This window comes from Phaseolus vulgaris, chromosome 8 (assembly GCF_051622355.1).
Source record: "Phaseolus vulgaris cultivar YP4 chromosome 8, ASM5162235v1, whole genome shotgun sequence".
Lineage (NCBI taxonomy): Eukaryota > Viridiplantae > Streptophyta > Magnoliopsida > Fabales > Fabaceae > Phaseolus > Phaseolus vulgaris.
In genome coordinates this window covers 5,446,058-5,466,599 of record NC_143505.1, presented here as the reverse complement: position 1 = coordinate 5,466,599, position 20,542 = coordinate 5,446,058, and the positions used below count along the sequence as shown (strand labels likewise).

At 33.9% G+C, this 20,542-nt stretch overlaps 2 protein-coding genes across 2 annotated transcripts; both read right to left on the bottom strand.

The window, feature by feature from the left end:
• Positions 1–1,332: 1,332 nt before the first annotated feature.
• ATSTE24 (Peptidase family M48 family protein) lies at positions 1,333–13,847 on the bottom strand. Its single transcript, XM_068629488.2, has 14 exons — positions 13,683–13,847; positions 12,320–12,467; positions 12,079–12,163; positions 11,908–12,003; positions 11,516–11,581; positions 11,288–11,386; positions 10,971–11,084; positions 10,325–10,435; positions 9,231–9,293; positions 8,576–8,668; positions 3,645–3,758; positions 2,571–2,642; positions 2,290–2,355; positions 1,333–1,752 (listed from the first exon to the last, which is right to left on the bottom strand). The coding sequence occupies exons 1-14, from the start codon at positions 13,711–13,713 to the stop codon at positions 1,636–1,638; spliced, it is 1,275 nt and encodes a 424-aa protein (XP_068485589.1). The 5' UTR covers positions 13,714–13,847; the 3' UTR covers positions 1,333–1,635.
• Positions 13,848–14,857: 1,010 nt separating this feature from the next.
• On the bottom strand, positions 14,858–18,111 carry LOC137824232 (Ribosomal L5P family protein). The gene is made up of 3 exons (XM_068629769.1): positions 17,654–18,111; positions 16,872–17,072; positions 14,858–15,404 (listed from the first exon to the last, which is right to left on the bottom strand). Exons 1-3 carry the CDS (start codon positions 17,915–17,917, stop codon positions 15,063–15,065), a joined length of 807 nt encoding a protein of 268 aa, XP_068485870.1. The 5' UTR covers positions 17,918–18,111; the 3' UTR covers positions 14,858–15,062.
• Between the last annotated feature and the right edge of the window lie 2,431 nt (positions 18,112–20,542).

The following is a 20,542-nucleotide window of genomic DNA, read 5'->3' as shown; positions in this document are numbered from 1 at the left end:
TGGAAAACATAATGGTTTTGGAAGAAAAAGGAAGAAGATAAGTGGGGTAGGTGTTTTTGGTTGAATTTGTGAAACATTAAAAGTTAAAGTACATGGTTGAACTTATGGAATTAAAAGGGAAGTAGATAAGGAGGTTGAGTTCTTATGGATTAGGGAATAAAGAAGGAAGTTGAGTTCTTTACTTATGCTCCACACTTTCACACTTTTACACTTCTTCCTGTGGAAAAAACTACTCTCACAATTCAAGAACAATAAACAAAAAAATAGTCACATCATCATAGTATCATAATTATTTTGTAGTATCATAATTATTTTGTAGATATAATAATAATAACTCTTTAAAACTAATGGGATGGGTTTAAGGAAGCACTTTGATAACTTAATTAATAATGAAAATCATATGATCCACATTTGTAATTGTTATAATTTTGCAATCATAGGTTGCATGTTCATGACTTGATTGCAGCTTTAGTTTTAGGGTTTAGCCACCTACAGTTTTTGCTTCTTTAACTTTAATTACTTACACTTAATCCTTCAATTGTTTTAAATGTTCATCATTTCAAAACTTCATTTAATAACTGATCAAATTATAATAAAGATGATATCTATTATCGCTTTCTGTGGATTTACAAAGGTAGATTAGACTAGTGAGTTTATTTTATATTTATTCAACCATTCTGTTGTTAGCAGGGGAAAATTATACCACAAGTTGACATTTTTCTATGTTTGAATAGATTAAATAATATATACTTTTCTGGTAAGTATAAATTATAATAATAATAATATAGACGTTAAAAGATATTCACTTTTGAATATAAAAGTATATAATAAAACACATTACAATTTTATATAGACGTTAGAAGATATTCAAATTACATTATTTTTTAATCTCAAAAAATAGATATTACATTCTTTATATTTTTTATAAAAAAAAATCAATCACATTTTCACTATTTCCTATACAAAATTTAAATAGTAAGCAATAATTTCTCTAACTAATCATTTTCAAAAACGCAAATAAAATTTTCATTTCATTTCTAAAAATTGGATATAAATTATTCTAGAGTTGCAAAAAGATCGAATAAAAGTTGTTCTTTTGAAGCCTACTTATGATCAGAGTAATTTTAAAATTTTAAATATATTTCAAAGTTGATTAGAACGAATTTCTTTTGTCCTTTCATGGTCTGATTAATTCTAAAAAGAGTTTTCATTTTTTGACTGTAAAAAAACACAGACGTGATAAAAACATTGAAAAAAATATATATAAACAAATCATTGTGTAAACAACTTATAATTCATCAAACACATGACTTACCACAATTCTAGGAAGAATTTTGTAAACTAGTTTTTTTACTAAGAAATTACCAAAAGGTCAACATTTGAAAATGTAGTATGAAAAAAAAATGGACAAAGAAAGTAAAAGTTATGAAATGGACCAAAATATTCCCTATTTCCCTTCGCTCTTGCTATCTTATCTAAGCCATTTGGTGTTCATCCACTTGCATCCTGGACCAAAACATGATCAACCTAAGCTACACAAACATGTCACCTTTAACATATTACAGCTATAGTACTCAAGCATTGCAGGTACAGCACAACCAAATTTTGCTGCTCTTCATCTAAAAGTTGCTGTTTTCAGTCATTCTTCTTGTCTGGTTCGTCCAGCACAGCCAATCTTTCAACAAGGGGAGGATGAGAATAGTGATAAGCAGAGTACCAAGGATCTGTATTCATAGCTGACAGATTCTCCTCCTGAAAATTCAGCCATTAAAGGAGTTTAGTTCCATGATGGGCAACAAAACTACTTCTTACACATAATAAACATGAAGAACAAAAGTGAATTTTTTTAAAAGCAAAACAAACTTCTTTTTTAAGTTAAAATTAACTTGTACTTATCAGCTTTTGGCCATGTTCAAATAAATTTTTCCATTAAAGCTTATAAGAGAACAAAATAAAAAGGAAAAAATAATAAATTAACTTTTTTCAGAAATTAACCTTAGCTAATGCGCAAGTTAAAATTAGTGTTTGAAGAAGTTAATGAGAAAACTTTTAGAAATTAATCCATGCATAACCTAATTTAGTTTATGAAAGAAGCTTAATCGTTTCTCCTAATTTTCTACTTTTATAAATGCTTATGGTCTAAGCAGGGTCTCTACATAAGTTTATTTTAACTTAAAGGAAAAGTTAAATTCAATTTAACTACTACTTACTGAAAAATTTATCCAAGCAAACCCATTTCAAACCAGGAAAATAATAGTATGCAAGCACATATATATAATAAAATGTCACCTGTAGTTTCACAAGCCCAGATCGTAATTCAGATGCATATCCAAGCTTCTTAGCAAAGGCATCAGCCTGCATAGGATGTTACACATAAATAAAGTCAAAAGGAGACAGACAACACAAAACATGGGAGATCAAGTCTATGCTAGGTCCCAGTTAGAGTTAAAAAGGGTAGGTGGAAATGACAATTATTCGGACAGAATAATCTGCAAACAAAGTACATATATATTTTCATCTAATCCGTATTCAGCACAAAAAAGAGAGAAGAAGAAGAAAAGGAAAGTAACCTGAAATTCAAATGATCGGCTGACAAGGTTCAGACCAAAGCTGACCAATTGTTGAAGTGGGATTACAGTATGCTGCAAATAAATCCAGGTCAAAGTATGTTAAGTGCTTTGTAAATAAAATCTTTCATGAAGCTATAGAAAGAATGATGGCATGAAGGCTCGAACTTAGGACTTCTGCAAACTACCTAAACAACACCCCCAGTGGCTTCAAACACTAGTGTTTTAAAGCTACCCAATGGTTGTAATGTAAAGAATTCAAACGGGTTACGGGCCTCTTATTTTTTACCAGTAGAAGAGAATGACTGAGAAGGTAAAGCTAAATGAGTTTGAAAGTTAGTAATTAAACATGGTTCCCAAAGCACAATCTTGGATGCCTCCCATGCAAGCATATGGCTATGTAGATCTGTATCATACAACATATTATGCTCCTTATATGGACATTTTGAGATGATTGAATGGCCAAATCAATGATAAAAAAAACTCTGAATTAAAACAATTGAGCATTCAATACAGCTAACACCCACGGTATTGATTGACCAGGAATACAGGGCAGGGCCTAAAATTATACAAGTCAAGAAAAAATATATTTAAAAGAAAATTGTGATTCATTAGTCATCTTTTGATCTTCAAATTCAAAAGGCTTCTTGCTCCAAGGCCCCAACATCCGAAGAAAATAAACAAATATTCAATTTCAGTTCTCCTTGATACAAAGAAAAGCACAACTTTTATAGTGCCATGAGATGGTACGCAAGCCAAAGAGCAAGCATAAGTGTTATATTTAAGCCACCCACCACATTGTAGATTGAATTCGTAATTGCTATAAAAGGATGGCTAGCGAACAAAAGGCATCATCTCAAATACATATTCCATTTAGCATTAACAATTTTGAATGTTTAAAAATTTAGTATATCATGTTAATTGAATATGTACCACATAGATTATCTTAAAAGAAACAAATATTATCCAATCATTGGCACAAAAAATTGATTGTATGTATGCTGCAGAAAGATGTACATCCAATCAAAATCAAGCAAACAATATTTTAGGTGATAAGACAACAATTTTGAAATGTACCTGGAATAAGATGAGCCCAATGAGGACTGGCTCCGTATCAAACCCAAAACTTCGAAACAGATCAGTTGAATTTCGCACCAATGTATATCCTCCAAATTGCAGAAGGGTAAGAATCTACAACAATAATATCAAAGCACTAAACATAAACTCGGAGAAATATTGCATTACCTTTTCCATTAAATATTTAATTATATTTGACATGATGAAAAACACAAGCCATTTGATAGACAGAACACAAAATAGTAATTTACACTCCCCTCCTTCTATTTTAAAAATTAGTATCCACTCTCGTGAAAGATTAACGCATTAAATTTCAATATAATTTAATGTGAATGAGCCTATTATGACCTTTTTTTTCTCTTTATGACACTCAGCATTATCAGTGGTTAGTTTTGAAGTTCCAAACAAATAGGGTGATCAAAACATCAATTTGCCTATCCTAAAATCAATAATAAGAAGCTCAAAATTAGCTGTAAGCAACACTGCAAATTGCAGAAAGAAAAATATCTCCAACAGGCTCATTTTCATTAAATTGGACCAAAGTGTAACATATTTCATCTCTAATTGGAAGGTTTTAAGACTTGAGAAAAATAATTTAAGCATCTCTTTGAGAAGGAAAGTTTACTTTATCCTTTAATGTATTTTAATTTTAAGATAATCCAATCAAAGCATGCCTTTGATTTTCTAAAGGTATCGTACAAAAGAGGGGGATTTCATTGAATTTACAAGTTTACAGCAGAATATTCCATTGCCATATACATCATTTACAGTTAAAACACCAAATGCAACAGTAAATTCTAAGTGATGTTGTGCATGATGGTTTCACAAATTGGACCACACAAGTATATTCCATTATCACGTGTAATTGAAACAGAGCCATGCTCTAGAGGTGTGCGACAAGAAGATTGTTTATCACCTATCCTGTTTTGCCTAGCAGAAGAGCAGTTAGGAAGTAAAAAATATTACTAAACTAGCACAAGAAGGAAAGGTGTTGAGAATTATGGGATCAAAATCTAAATTTCGTACACATGCCCTATATGATGATATGATAAAAATGATTTTCTGTAGATGCACTGAAAGGAATCTATCTAACATAACAAATGCGCTTGAACAATATAGTAAGGCAGCAGGTTAATAGTACTAAGTCTAAATTCTCAGTAGCAATTTCTCAAGACAGAAAATTAGCAGAATCAGAAATCGTATAGGATTTCCAACAAGATTCTTTGCCTTTTGTTTAACTTGGTGTACCTATGTTAAAAGGGAAACCTAAGAAGGTTCATTTGATGCCTATAGTTGGAAGAGTTGTTGAAAGAGTTAAAGCTCAGGTTGCCAAATGGAAAGGCTCATTGCTGTCATACATGGGGAGAGTTCTTCTTGTTAAACCAGTTATTTATAGTATGCTTTTCTATAGTTTTCAAATACATAGATGAACAAAACTGCTGCTTAGTCTGCTGGAAACCTGGTTTAGGAATTTTATTTGGAGTGGTGATATTTTAAAAGTCAAGGTAGCCACTGTTGCTTGGGATAAGTTGTGCTCTGAATACAATGAAGGTGGTCTGGGGCTGATATCTATTAGGGCTGTAAATGAAGCATATATGGTTAAGTTATGTTGGGATTCAATCAAAGCATGAAATGGATTGATCACGTATTCTGGCTGCTAGAATTTTATTGAAAAATGCTTCTATTGTTAAAAAAACAATCGCATCATCTATATGGGCTAGTATTAAGCATATATATACTCAGGTAAAGATCACACTGCTTGGAAACTTGGAAATGGGCGAAATATCAAATTCTGGACTGATACTTGGCTAATTGAACCAATTGTTAATTCTATGAGACATTGATAGGAGCATACATAATATGCTTAATCCAAAGGTTTCTGAGTTTACTTTTCAAAAGGAATGGAGAGTTAATAATATTTTGCCACATGATATTGTAAAACAAATTAACCAGATTGTGATTTCCATTGCTAATTCCCAGGATATGATTAGATGAAAGCATGTTTAAGTGGTGATTTAACCATTAAAGATGCTTATTTACATATTCATCATTCTAAACCACAGGTTTCTTGGGGGAAAATAATTTGGAGCAAAGTCATTCCCTCTTCTAAAACTTTCATCCTACGGAGATTGCTACATAATAATTTGCCTACGGATGAGCTACTTAGGAAATGTAGGGTAAATGTAGGGGTGGGCATGGATTGGATTTTTCAAATTCCAATCTAGATCCAATCCAAATCCAAATAAATGGATTGGATTTAAAATTCATATCCGTTTTAACTAGATCAAATTTAAATGGATCTTTTTTAAATCCATTTAAAGTGGATTAAATCTAGATTCAATCCATTTTGTTAATTAGATTAAATCCACTTTGTCAATTACATTAAATCCATTTTGATATGGACACAAACTAACTTGACTCGAACCGGGCCTAAGCCAACTCAACTTGAACGCGGACCAACTCGATTCGACATCGACCCGAGCCCGGACGACTCGACAATGGCTCAGGCCTGGATGATTCGACACCAAACCGAGCCTGTTTGACTCGACATCAGCCCAGGCCCGCTCGGCTTGACATTGGCCCGAGCCCGCTCAACTCGACATTAGTCGAGAACCAATCGACTTGACATCGGTCCGGACCTGGACGACTCAACATCGGCCCAAACCTGAACGACTCGACATCGGTCTGAGCCCAGACGACTCGACATCGGCTCGGGCCCGCTCGGCTTGACATCGGCCCGGGCCCGCTTGGCTCGACATTGGCCAAGGCCCAATCAACTCGACATAGACCCAGGCTCGCTCCACTCAACATTGGTTCGGGCCTATTCAGCTCGACATCGGCCCGAGCCCGGGAGACTCGACATTGGCTAGGGTCTGCTCAGCTCGACATGGGATTGGGCCCAATCGACTCGACATGGGCCCGGGCTCGAACAATTCAACATGGGCTCGGGCCTAGATGACTCAACATGGGCTCGAGTCCAGACGACTCAACATCAGCCTGAACGAATCGACAATGGTCAGGCCTGGATGATTCGACATCAGCCCGAGCCCGTTCAACTCGACATCGGCCAGGGTCCACTCGACTCGACATCGACTTGGGCCCGCTCCACTCGACATTGGCTTGAGCCCGAACGACTCGACATTGGTCCGAACCCAGACGAATCAACATCGGTCCGGGCCCAGATGACTCGACATTGGTCTGGGCCCGGACGAATCGACAATGGTCTGGGCCCGGACGAATCGACAATGGCCTGGGCCCGGACGAATTGACATCGGCTCAGGCCTACTTGGCTTGACATCGGCCAGGGCCCGCTCGGCTCGACATTGGCCAGGGCCCAATCGACTCGACATTGGCTCGGGCCGTCTCGGCTCGACATTGGTCCAGGCTCGAGAGACTCGACATCGGTTCGGGCCCGCTCCACTCGACATCGACCCGGGCCCATTCGACTCGAGTCCAGGAGACTCGACATCGGCCCAGGCCCAATCGACTCGACATCGTCCCGGGCCCGAGAGACTCGACATTGACCTGGGCCCGTTCGGCTCGACATCAGCCTTGGCTTGTTCAGTTTGACATTGGCCCGAGCCCAGGGGACTCGACATTGGCATGGGAGACTCACATTGACTCGGGCTCATTCGGCTCGACATCAGCCCGGGCTTGCTCAGCTTGACATTGGCTCGGGCTCGCTCCACTCGACATCAGCCCGGGCACGGGAGACTCGACATTAGCCTGGGCCCGTTCGGCTCGACATCGGCCTGGCCCGTTCGACTTGACATCAGCCCGGGCTTGCTCTACTCGACATTGGCCTGGCCTGTTCGACTCGACATCGGCACGGGCCCGACGACTCGACATCCGCCCGGGTTTGCTCGGCTCGATATCGGCCCGGGCCAGCTCGGGTTGATATGGGCTAGACATTTACCGTAAATGTGATATCATTTTGTCCTCATTGTTAGAATGATTTTGAAACTGAAAATCATCCTTTTTAGCTTGTCCATTTGCAATTACATTATGGACTTGGCTTCAAAGCATCACAGATCAGCAGCTGGACACTTCAACAATTAAAACATTTATACATTCCAATAGGAATTGGAGTAATTTGGTACCAGCAGTGATGCTATCTGCTGTTACTCATAGTAGCAGAAACAAGATTAAATCAGAGGGGCTTCAAAATACAGTATCAACATATTAATAATAGAATTTTCACTGCTGTAAATCTTTCTGGATCAATAGCAGCAGGTAATATGAAATCTAACATTTTTTAGTTTAAAATTCTTAAAGCATTTACTATTACTAGCAGGTGAAGGAAAGCAGATAATATTATTCAGATGGATTGGTTTCCTCCAGATGCAAGTTGAATCAAATGTGATACAGATAGAGCTTACACTAGTTGTGGCAACAATGTAGCATGTGGGGGAATTTTTAGGAATTCAAGACCTAAGAACATGGGTTGTTTGTGAAATTTATACAAGCAAATTCAGCTTTTGAAGCTGAACTCCTGGGTGTTATCTAGGCCATTTAAATAGGTTGGAGTGGTCTTTGGAAAGCTTTGTCTGATACTTCTTCAGTTCTTTGGAAATTAAGGAATAGATGAAATAATGTTATGAAGTTTATTAAGGGAGAGAAATAGGTGTGTAGATAGTTTGGCTGCCTATAGTCTTAGAACTTTAATTTTTACTTGGTGGGATGGAGTGCCTCATTGTATTATCCAGATTTTTGTAGAGATAGATATGGTTGCCCACACTACAGACTTTCTTGCTGGGTTTTGGTTTATCTTTTAATTGTATTAAAAATACTGCATATGATAGGTAAAGGTTGTAGTGCTAAATTGGTTAGAATTACCACATCTATAGTGATGCAATAGCATTCTTTCTATTGATTAAAATAACAGAGGCAATCAAGTATTCAATTTCAGTTCAGTAATGTATTAAACAAACCTGCATTGCAACAAAAGTATACACAGTATGGTTGAGCTTCCAGTGTCCCAACTCATGAGCAATAACAGCAACAATTTCCTCATCATTTTTGCACTGTACAACACCATTTGTTAATGTAAGGATAAGTCAACCACAATTCTAAAATTGAGAACTTCATATGGACATTCACAAAGTACTCATATATATTAATGCCACCAAGAGTTAAGTAAATTCAAAAGATTGCAAAGGACCAGTCATTTATGCAGAAAATGGCAACATTAGATTTCCATAATTCTCACGCTACGGGAGCCAGTAAATATAGAGACAGTCACATAATGTTGGAATCAGAACCACTACCTGGAAAAAACCACATCTGTATTAAAAAAGTTACCCCACTTTAAACAGAAGCGGAGGTACCATTTCATTGAATGACGGGGGGGGGGGAGACTTCTAGTTAATTGCGGAATAAATTTAAAATAGAAATTTTACAATGTAGGAAAGCTGGGAGAGCGAGAAATGCAAAGATTCACTCAAGATTATTTTTTAATATGCAGCTTCAGAAAACATAAAGAGTAAGAATTATATACAAAGAAAGCTCTTCTAAAAGAATAATACTTGAGCTATAAAACAACCTGAAAGATAAAATAACTTTCTACAGTTATTAGTAATTCCTAACCTGTTGAATTAATGTGTCATAAAGCACAATCCTTTTATTCTTGAAGAATCCATACATATAGGCCTGCAATATATATTTAAAAAAACGGTGAAAGATTAGTTACTATACTTTCTTCTTTATGACATAAGAAACTAAAGAAAGGTTAGGCAAATAAAAAAGTGTGATCACATCCAACTCAAAAAATTTACAAGATACAAAAAATAAACAGCTTCCCTTATAAGCCATCATCATGAGATTTTCCAAGAAATCATCCCCTAAGCAACTCAATATTGAAAATCACAAATACAATAGACTGACATCAAATACAATCCTATAATTACATCAACAGAGGTATGACAAAATTTGAGCATGCAATAAAAATCCTCATGACTTCTTTCTGCCTATAATGCTCAGTATTTGAAACCTAATCCTACTGCTATTCAGCTTTGATTGATCAGCACCCATATAAAACTCAGTTAAAAGAAATAAATGTACTAGAATATAAAGGCCTGATCTTCCATTTCAAATTTGAGCTGCAAGGAAAGGTGCAGTGTTCAAAACAACGTCATACCAAATTAATTTTAACAAAAATGATCACAAAAATAGGATGCACCTAACCTTCATAAACAAGGTTAAAAAAAGCAAATCATATTGAAGCCATTATTCAAGACCCTTTTTCAATATATGGCAACACGAAAAAGTTTATCAAAATAGTTTATTGTGTATTAAAAAAGTGATTGTGAGCACATATGACGGCTAAAGTATAATCATCCCAAGAAGGGAATAAAAAAACAGATAAAAAGACAACTACACATTTTTTAACATCTAGGCCAAGAAAAGAAAACAAACAAACAAACAAACAACATAAGAAAATTCAAAATGATTAGCATTTTATAAAAAAAAGTCATGATTGACAAGCTACAAAAAAAATTGAATCATCCGCTTGCATGCAGCAGACAAGAAAAAAATAAGACTTACTGGACCTCAAAGACAGGTGTAAGTAATGGACAATATAAATTAAAGTCAATGAATCTATTTGAGATTAGAGTAAATATGCATCATCACACAACGTATCACATTGGTTTTTATTTTACAGGAGTTCAATATTTCCTTACATTGCTGTGACTTGATCTTGTGGAGCCATCAACAACAAACAATTTCCTCAATGGAAAGTTGAGGGAGGAAGCAAGTTTCTCGATTTTCTCCCTGAGTTGACCATCTGGAAGCTAGTTACCAGAATATCGTGAGAACAAAGATAATAAAGTGTGATTTGAAAAATGCAGAAAAAAATTACATTGATCTCCCCTTCAATTTGCACTAGCACAATTACAACCAAACCCAACTCAATTAATGTGTTAATTATGATTACAGCTCTAACCCGGCAGTTATTTGTCTGTGAAAAGCATTAATGGCACTGAACATGCCCGTGATTTCAATTTTGTTCTAGTTTAAGCAAAATTAAACAAATTAAACAAAAGACTACTGCACCCTTCCTCTAGAATGTTTCTCCCAAAGTCAAGACAGACTGTTCTTATCAAAGCCATGCTCTAAATCACCCCATCCCCCCCACCATCACTGCCCGCACCCACCACCATCAGCTTGATCTCTCCCAAATCCTCAATGTCATCCCCCCAATCCCCAACAGAAGAGACTCCAAGTGTAATTAGCACTAACCTTAGAAGAATTCAACCCAAAATTAAAATAAAAAAACATGGTACATATATACTTTTTCTAAAATATTGTATGATGAGAAATTCTTACAGGAGTGAACTTATTGAAGAGTGGAGCTATTAGTACTGGATAAAGAGTCATCATCACAATAGAAAGCCCAAATGTAAACGCCCAAAGATAGATGGCTAAGTATGGGCCTCCTTTCTGCAAAAATTAAAATTAATGTTTAAATAGAAAACAATGAGACCATCTATCCATCACCGCGAACAAAATGACAGAAAGAGCATAAAACATAATGTAGTAAATATCACATCCCAAAATATCTAGAAATTAGGAACAACTAGAAAATCCAAAACATCAAAGCTAAGTTTTCAAGCAATGATTACTTTGAATGGCAGAAGATTTACCTGTACTATTACAATGATTGCAGACACAATAGGTGGACCAATTATTACAGCAAGGAAAATTCCTTTAACCATGTCCCTAAAGAATAACCACGGTGTTTGCTGTATAAAGGTCATAAATGTAAGGATACAGGCATATATAAATTTTGCAACAGAAACTTACATAGTCAGGTGTGAAAAATGTCAATGAAATAATACATAAATGATTGAATTTGAAGGAAGAATGTGAACCTTATTAAAACCATGACGGGCCTCAATCACAAAAGTTGAGTATAGAGAAAAAGGCAAATCAGTTATCTGCAGAAAATGTAAAAGTGCATAATAGATTTTATTAAAATGTCAGCGATAAGATTGATAATAATTCAAAATGCATATATATCAGAAGCATAAAAAAGCTAGCATCCATGATCTGCCAAAACTAAAAAAGGAATTAAAAAAGAAAACCTTATTCCAAAAATTAATGTTTCAGCACATGATATCAAAAAGAAAGAAAAACAAAAAAACAAAATATCCAAGTTTATCTTCGTGAAGTTGAATATGGAGTAAAACTGATGGTCTCAATCATGCACAATAAACCCAAGAATTACTTTATTCCCTAGCAATAAAAAGTGTCAAAAGCATACCTGTGACCAAATCATCAAACCAGCTAAAAAGGCAAGAGTATGCAGTATTTCATTCTCAGGATTGAGACCAACTGTTGTCACGTATTCTCCTGATTTCTGCAAGCAATAGATATAAACTTTACAATGGTAGAGAAGAAGCTGTACTTCATAAACACCACATCAAATTCTTACCTTCCAAAACCAGGGCAATACCCCAAAGTACAAAATTGTAGAGTCTGACACTATTGTCACAAACTCGTGAATAAAATGGAAGTTGCTGGACAAAGTAAAAACAAAAGTCAAGTGTAAGAATGCTAATAGGACACAATAACAAATACACAATTACGAAAAAAAAAATACCAGATAAATCCTTTTGCGAGAGTAAGATATCATTATCTAATGAAAGAAATTCACATGAACAAAAAGAACAAACCTTTTATCAAGACTATAGGCTCTTGATTTCTCAAATTTCTCTTGGCTGATAACCCCTTCTAAAGTCTTTGGAAGAGTTGGAAGTTTGAGGGCCTTATGTTGCCGCATATCCAAGTAAGTTTCAAATATATACATCAATATCATAAACCCTGAAAATAGTAATAGATCAGAAGAAAATCAGTAACATTTATATCCTACATTTCATTTTGAATTTTTCAAGGTTAAGCAGTGGAATGCCGCCAAAACAGTACATGAAAACAATATAAAATAGACAAAACTGGACCAAACCAAATGTTAGAAAAAAGCGAAGGGGCTAGACAAATTGGCTGTAGGGTCCAGTGAAGCTTAACAACAGCGAGTATTACGATGCATCAAGATTAGGTGTCAGATTTAAGCAGCTACTCCTTGTAATATTCATTTTATTAGTTTCACTTTTGCCCAAGTATAATCTTATAGTTTGCTGTATATATAGATCGATCCACATTATGTTTCATGTCTGTTTCTTCTCCCTATTTATATTTGTTCACTTGATTAGAACACTTTCATTAACACACAAAAAGTTTTCACACGAAAAGAGCTGTGTAGAGTCATGAAGCACTGCCTAACATGTTCCATTACATCCATCAAATTTGACATACTTATGAAGTTGTTCACTACCAAACACCCGATTTCATTAAGGCAAGACAACTGTGTTTTAAAAACATCCACCGAAGAATCAACGCAAAACAAAAAAACCTAGCTAAAATGCCCAAAAAACATAATATATAGGCATAAAATAATCATACTTTTTACTCCTAAAGTTTGTTTGAAGCTATCTAGACCACCTACAACCAAATAATTCCTGTTAAATATCGCAGTATAACTGCCAATCAGTGAAGTTTCGAATGCTGCAAGTCCATTTGGGCTCTCCACAACATCATTTAAAACCCTACTTTGTCCTTTGTTTCTTCATCTCAAGTTATAATTAACTTAATAGAAAAGAAAGCACAATGTCTATCGACATTATTCGTATCTCCCCCCAACACTGGTTAATGGTCAAAAACCAAAGGGGTTTCCAATTTCAAAGGGCAATGCTAGTGCAAGTAAAAGAGGGGGCTGCGACTCAAAATCCTCTAGTGAATAACCACAGCACTTCCAATTAACGCATTATCTCAATCCAATAAAGGGGTCAAATTACACGATGAACTCAAAAAATGGCAAACTCATGAGAAACCCAAATCAAATTACAAGGGAAAAGAAATCTTGATTTACAATAACATGACCCATAGCTGAAAGAAATGGTTTTTTAGTGTGGAAAATAAGAGAGAGGAAAGAAAAGGGGGGAATGCATAAGAGGGGCAATAGAGAGAGAAGAAAGAGCTCACCGACAACCGCTTCCATGTAGGGAAACGCCATGGCTACACAAAAACTGCTGAACACAACAAGAAATGAAGTGTGATAAATCAGAAACAGGGAGAGATCATTGGGTTTTATAGAGAGTTGTTTCGAATATCGGATTTGGCATTAAAACCCCTTAGGTCCAACTTTGGGTGTTATGTTATCCACTCAATTAAGTTTTTAGAGTGTAAAATTTAGGATAAATTTGTTTTTTTTAACTTCAAAATATTTGAGTTTTCACAATTTTCATATACAAACAAAAATAATGTTATCAATCTTTAAAAATTAAATACATAATTTCTGAAATAATGGGGATCAAAATATTTTTTTATTTGAAAAAATAAAACAGATTCATTCTCAAATTTTATAGACTAAAGACTTGATTAAAATAGTGTTAATTACGTAAGTACTTTTGTTGCTAAATTGTTTTTAAAAAATATCCAATTTATTAAATTAGAAGAAAGTTTATAATAAAAAAATCAAATAAATTACAGATTATAACTGTTATACTTTAGGAAATTTTTAGAAAATCACTGTACCTCAACCATTTCAAAAAAGTGTATTACAGTTATTCACTTCAAAACTAAATTTTGGTTGGATCATACTAATTCTACATTTATGGTCCAACCTTTCAACCTTCTTCCTAGTTATATATCATTGATTCAGTGGAACAAGTTCAATCAACATTTCTGACCAAGTTTTAATTCCATAAACACTAGTTAATTAGCTTTTAATGTTCAATCAACGTGCTGACCAAGTTTAAAATGATTACTAAAGTCAACATTTGATATCTTTGTTTTTATTAATATTGCATGATTTTTATATTTTTAAAGACAACTGTATGTTTAAAATTAATCAATAATGGAAAACAGAAAGTGAGATCCATCTCAGACTAACAATTTAAGCCCCTTTGTGGATTTAACTGTTTTCTTTCTAACCAATGGCAAATTCTATGAAGTTAAATTAACAATATAAAAATCTTACAGTGTTGTAAATGGTAAAGTTTTTAACTTCTATAATGATTATTTTAAATGTAATAGAAAGTTCTGATAAGTATTCATGCCTCTATTGACTAATTTAGGGTGTTTTGGATTATTGCTAATTGTAGACTAAATGAATAGAGAACCAAATGCACACTGAAACAACAGTGGAGTGAACCACATAATCAGGAAATAAATGGAAATCCATTAGAAAGCAGGATCTGCATGAAATCCATCAGAGACATGGTTTAAAGCATGGAAATGCTTCATACAAAAAAAAGAATCAGTAACATATTAACATTACATCTGAATGAAACAAGGAATACAGCACAGTCTCTTCTGGTCTCCAACCTTACTTTAATCCTAAGATTTTGCATCAAAACTGTGTCACTTCCTTCCTCTTCCTCCCCTTTTTGAATCAAAATGATGAGACTTAAGCTTCTTTTTCGGTGCCGCCGCGGCAGAACCACTTCCCTCTCTGAAGGGCATACCCATAAGAGCCAATAATCTTTGACCTTCTTTATCAGTATTAGCCGTTGTGGTGATGCAGATGTCCATTCCCCTAGGATTGCCAACAACATCAGCTCTGATCTCTGGGAATACACCCTGGTCCTTTACCCCAATGCTGTAGTTTCCATGCCCATCAAAGCTGTTGGAGTTCACACCTTGGAAATCTCTAGTCCTCGGAAGTCCCAAGTTGATGACTCGGTCTAGGAATGAGTACATAATCTGTCAAAAATCAAATTTCTGCTATGTAAAAATACAGCAGGACTATGTATAATATCAGAATTAGGATTCGGTAGTCAATGCAGAACTGTAATGTAAGTTCAAATGCATATCAAATTTGCATATATTGCATGACATCAGAAACCATTGCGTTTATGAAATGGATTATGATAGGCATATCTGAGTTAATGGCTTGTACTTTTCAGATTTTTACATCCAAGATGTGAATTTTGGGTGGTAAAATATGTTTTCAAACGCGTAGATAGTTCATTCAGCAAATTCCGGTTTACAACACTTTTTATTGAAGTGAAGGGGACAATGAAAATTAAACAATAATGATTAGAGTAGGTATCCGAAATAAAACAACTTTGACCATCATAAACACACATCCAAAACAAAATAAAAGGCCAAAATTTACTTTAACTTTCAGATTCTAAAGAAACAAGTTCAGGATATCTGAGAATAATGTTACCTTCTGTTCCTATAGGTGGAGAATAATGTTTTCTAGGTAAACATTTTCTGTTACAAGACAATCTCTAATTGATGGGGAGCATATTATGTCAACAAAGAATATTGCCAATTTGCAAAATGAAAGCATATATTCCAAACCTAAATAGCAACTATGTTGTAGGTTACCTTTTAGTGTTGAGTATAAATCCACACTTTTCCCATAGATTATTTTAAACTTCTCAAGTTCTTAAGTTGGCCACCTATTGATTACAACTATTCAGAAATGCTACTAACTTCCCAGACCAAACGAATATGCCCTAGTAAAAAAATGAAATTCTTTCATAATCATATAACTCTCCATTAAACTATATTCCAATTTCCAAACTTCATTCTATACCTATGCCTCTTAAGGGATGTCAAAAGGCATATACAATCCTAGTCGCACATAAGGACAAGTTAACAAACAGCAGCACATTTATCAGTATGGAATCCGCACATCTGCAAAAGATTATTTTAACTTCTCAAGTTCTATTGTTGGCCACGTATCCATTACCAATGCCTCGGTAAATAATTAATACCCTTTCATAATCATATAAATCCCGATGGAACTTTATTCCAATCCAATACTTGCACCTCATTCTATTCTCTTTCTCTCAAGGGATGTTAAAAACTTACACAAGATCCTTAGCCGCAGATAATGGTCAAATTAAAAAATTGTAGCAACAACACATTTCAGAATAAATTTCCAGCCTTATATCAGCACTAGTCAAGAAGGTTCCTTATAGCAAGACTTGTAATTGTACCAGCAAAACAACCACACTGTTAAGAAAATAATAGATCCATGTATCAGCAGTGTAGCAGCTCAGTACCAGAAGCCAATAACATCATGATACTCAAATTGATCTAAAATATCATCTACAAATTGGAAAACATCTACAGTCGTGGTAAAAAGAGTTAACAAACTCATTAAATCATCACATGCCAATCAACAATATAAATCGAATGCTACAACATGCTCACGTTTCCTCTTAGTGTCACAGCAATCCCAAGCGGTTGACCTTCCCTGATCTTAAAGGTGGCAAGGGAAGCCCTAGCCCGAGTCTTCACAGGTCTCTGCCCTGTGATCATTGCTAGATCATTTATTGCAGCGTCCAAACCCTTTGAGTTTTGTGCAGCGTCTCCAATACCACAGTTAACCACAATCTTCTCAATTTTAGGCACCTGAAATGAAGATAAAACCCAACATTGCAAAAATTGAAGGAAAACCAAATGATCATTTTTCACACTATATTACATTGAAACTTATGGTATATTTGGGAGAGAAAAGAGTATAAACAAGAAAGGGCAGATAAAGACACATTTTCTTACATTTGGTTTAGAAGAAAAACATCGACATTCTATAAACAAAATTTCAATACTTTCTTCCCTACCATTTTCTCCTCATCCTTGTTTTCTTTCCACACCATTAGTCCCCCTTCCCCCTAATCAGCCCCCAGGGAAAACTGAAATTTCACCATGAACCAAAACAACTTATCATGCCTAACCTTAATTTCCCCACTGTGTAAGACCAAAGTTGCAAGCCCCATCAACCCTAAACCATGAAAATTAAAATGAAACAACAAAAACAAAACAAAACTTCATAGACAACCCACATAAAACACACGCCCATCACATTTGTCCCACCACATGATACCAAACCCGCAGAATCCCATCAACCGAAACCAAAAAAGATTCAAACTTTTAATGTCAAGCTATCTTAACAATACGCCCATTAAGCAAAGGTAACAAAAACTTCGCAAAACCTGGTGCTTGTTGGGGTAAGAGAACTCTTCTATGAGCAAGGGAACAACTTTTTCATTGTAAGCTGTTTTGAGCCTATTGGCCTTCTCTGCATCAGACTTCTCCACCAACACAACTGCCGAATCAGATGCCCTCACAGACACCACTGCATTCCCATGTCTGTTTCCGTGAGGGAAAACTAAAGAGGAAGAAGAGAATGGAAAGGCACGAAATTGAGAGAAAAATGAGGACCCAGATGAGTGCAGGAGCGAAGGAGCAGTGGCCATGGTGGTTACTGAGTGCTCACACACTCTGAGCTGATTATGGATAGATAGCGTTGGAACAGTGTTGAAAAATGCCCCTTGTGTTGAATCCTATTTACGAAGATGAACAACGTGGTATGAGAGAAATTCTTAGCCAACCAAAGCGTATACAAGGAACTTGTGTTTATTTGTTTGAGTGTAAGAAGCTAAGAATGGATAAGGAGTCCAAAACTAACCGTTTTACCATTTTTGAGAAAACAATAATAATAATAATAATTTTCTTTGAAAAACAATATATTATATTCGTTATCTAGTTTTTTTTTTACATAAATTGATTTCTTAGAAAATAAAATTATCAATAACGTTTTATTAGGTTAGGATTTTCATGTAAAATTTTAATGTTACCTTAACTCTTAGGACAGAAAATCTTTAAAAGATATATATTTTTTATGGATAATTTGAAATATTATATGAAACAAAAATATGTTCTTTGAAAATGATAGTTTAAAATAAATTAAAATTATAAAAATTTATAAGATTTATTTATGTATAGGAAATATTAAAAGTAAGAATTTGAAATATATTATTTTTTAAATTTATGTCTTTTATCTTTTATTTAGGGTTTGGATATTTTAGTTATTGTAAAAAGAATTATTAATGTATTTCAAATTTTCTGAACATACAATTATTTATCTATACGCAAAGTAATATTTTTTTTTTAGGAAACTTATCGTTTATCAAAGTAAACTTTTATTTCTTAGTGATCTAAACGAAAACTCTTATTTATTTATTATTTTATTTTTTAATCAATAAATAGAAATATTTTAGTAGAATAAATGTGGTATAAGGAATACTATAACAAAAATGCTACTGTAAATACAACTACAACAAGTATTAATGATTTGAGGTTTTATAGGTTACTCAAACTCGGATATAATTGGAGACATTAACTCTATAAATTCCAATTGGATTAAGTTTGAATGGGATTGTGGCTTGGCAATCAAGACTACAGAGTTGTGTAACATTGTCTACTATAAAGGCAAAGTTCATTGTCTTACATACACATACAATAAGTTTTTATGGTTAAAGAAATTATTGCAAGAGTATGATTTTGTGCACAATAACTGTCCCTTATTTGTGGAGAGTCAAAATGTTATTCATCTTTGTAAAAATCAAACTTTTCATTCTAGGTCCAAACATATTAATGTGAGATATCATTATAGGTGATGCTTTGGATGCTAAGTTGTTGGTATTGGATCAAGTTCACATTGATGACAATGGTGTTGATATGATGACTAAGACATTGTCAAGACATAAGCTTTAAGACTTGTTGTGAGATCGTCACATTGGCAGTCACCTCCATATAGTTGCGAGGGGTTGGACTCAAACTACGTTTATAAAAAAAACTCAAACTTGTCAAGCTTATTTTGTCTCATTTAACCTAAGTGAAAATGGGTATTGTAAGTCAAGAGAAGGTGTTAATTTTTAAAGTATTTGGGAGAGAGAAAATTTGATTCTCATATTCACCAAGTAGCTTTAGCAAAATTACTATTGACAATTTGTTCAACATTGGATTGGACTAAAAATTTTACTGCATGTTTATAAAATATTGTGTTCATTTTAATCATTGTGATCATCGATTTAAAGTTTGTGGTTGGAGAAATCAGTTGCACACTATTGCTCTATTTTAAGTTTTTCTTTCTCTATTCATCAAATTTGAAAACATTATTATTTTGATGCATTGTTTTGTTTATTTAAATGTGAATTTCTTATATTTTTATTTATCTTAATAAATTTTGATTGACTGACTTGTGTCACTAAAGTTTTACTTATCATATTAAAAGAGTTTATTTATTTTTAAAAATATTGTTGATTTCTTTTATACTTATTATTGTCGTTTTTTATTTATATTGTTGTTAATGGTAAATTCTTACAAATTTAAAGAATTCTACCAATGGTATACTTTTAATTATTGTGTGATTGTTTTCCTATCAATACAAACAAAATGAATACATCATGCGTGATGAAGAGTTCTTTTCTTAGCTATTAAATATATTTTTTTGGGGAATTAATCCCATGATTTTTAAATGTAGGAATACATTGTTTTTAATAATAATTTTAGTTTTAATTATATACATAATATATTAAATTAACTTAGTTTTATGATTATCTATTCTCGTACTATACTTTTCATTACGGAATAAGACGTTATTTTAATCATTCTTTTATATTGTACGTATTAATTACACATGTTTTATTAAAAACACTCTATAAAAGTTATATAACTAAAGTGGTCATTTTAATATAAATTCAACGACTAAAGTCACAACTATTCAATTAATTAATTACCTCATTTGACATCTAACGTAAAATTTTAACATTTTATTAAATTTAAGGATTATTGTGGCAACATTTATTTTTTAGAGTATAACTTAACAATATTTTAGTTACAAATTTAAAAATATTATTATAAATGATATTTATTAAATTCAAGAGACGTTAGAAGAATAATCATTCCTAAAAATAAGTATGGGTTTGTTCAATTCATAATGGACATAGATATTGTGAAAATTGATCATTAGTGTCATTGTACACTTTTAAGCAAAGTTTTTGGAGAAGCAATTATTTTTTGTTGCTGAAATGTTTTTA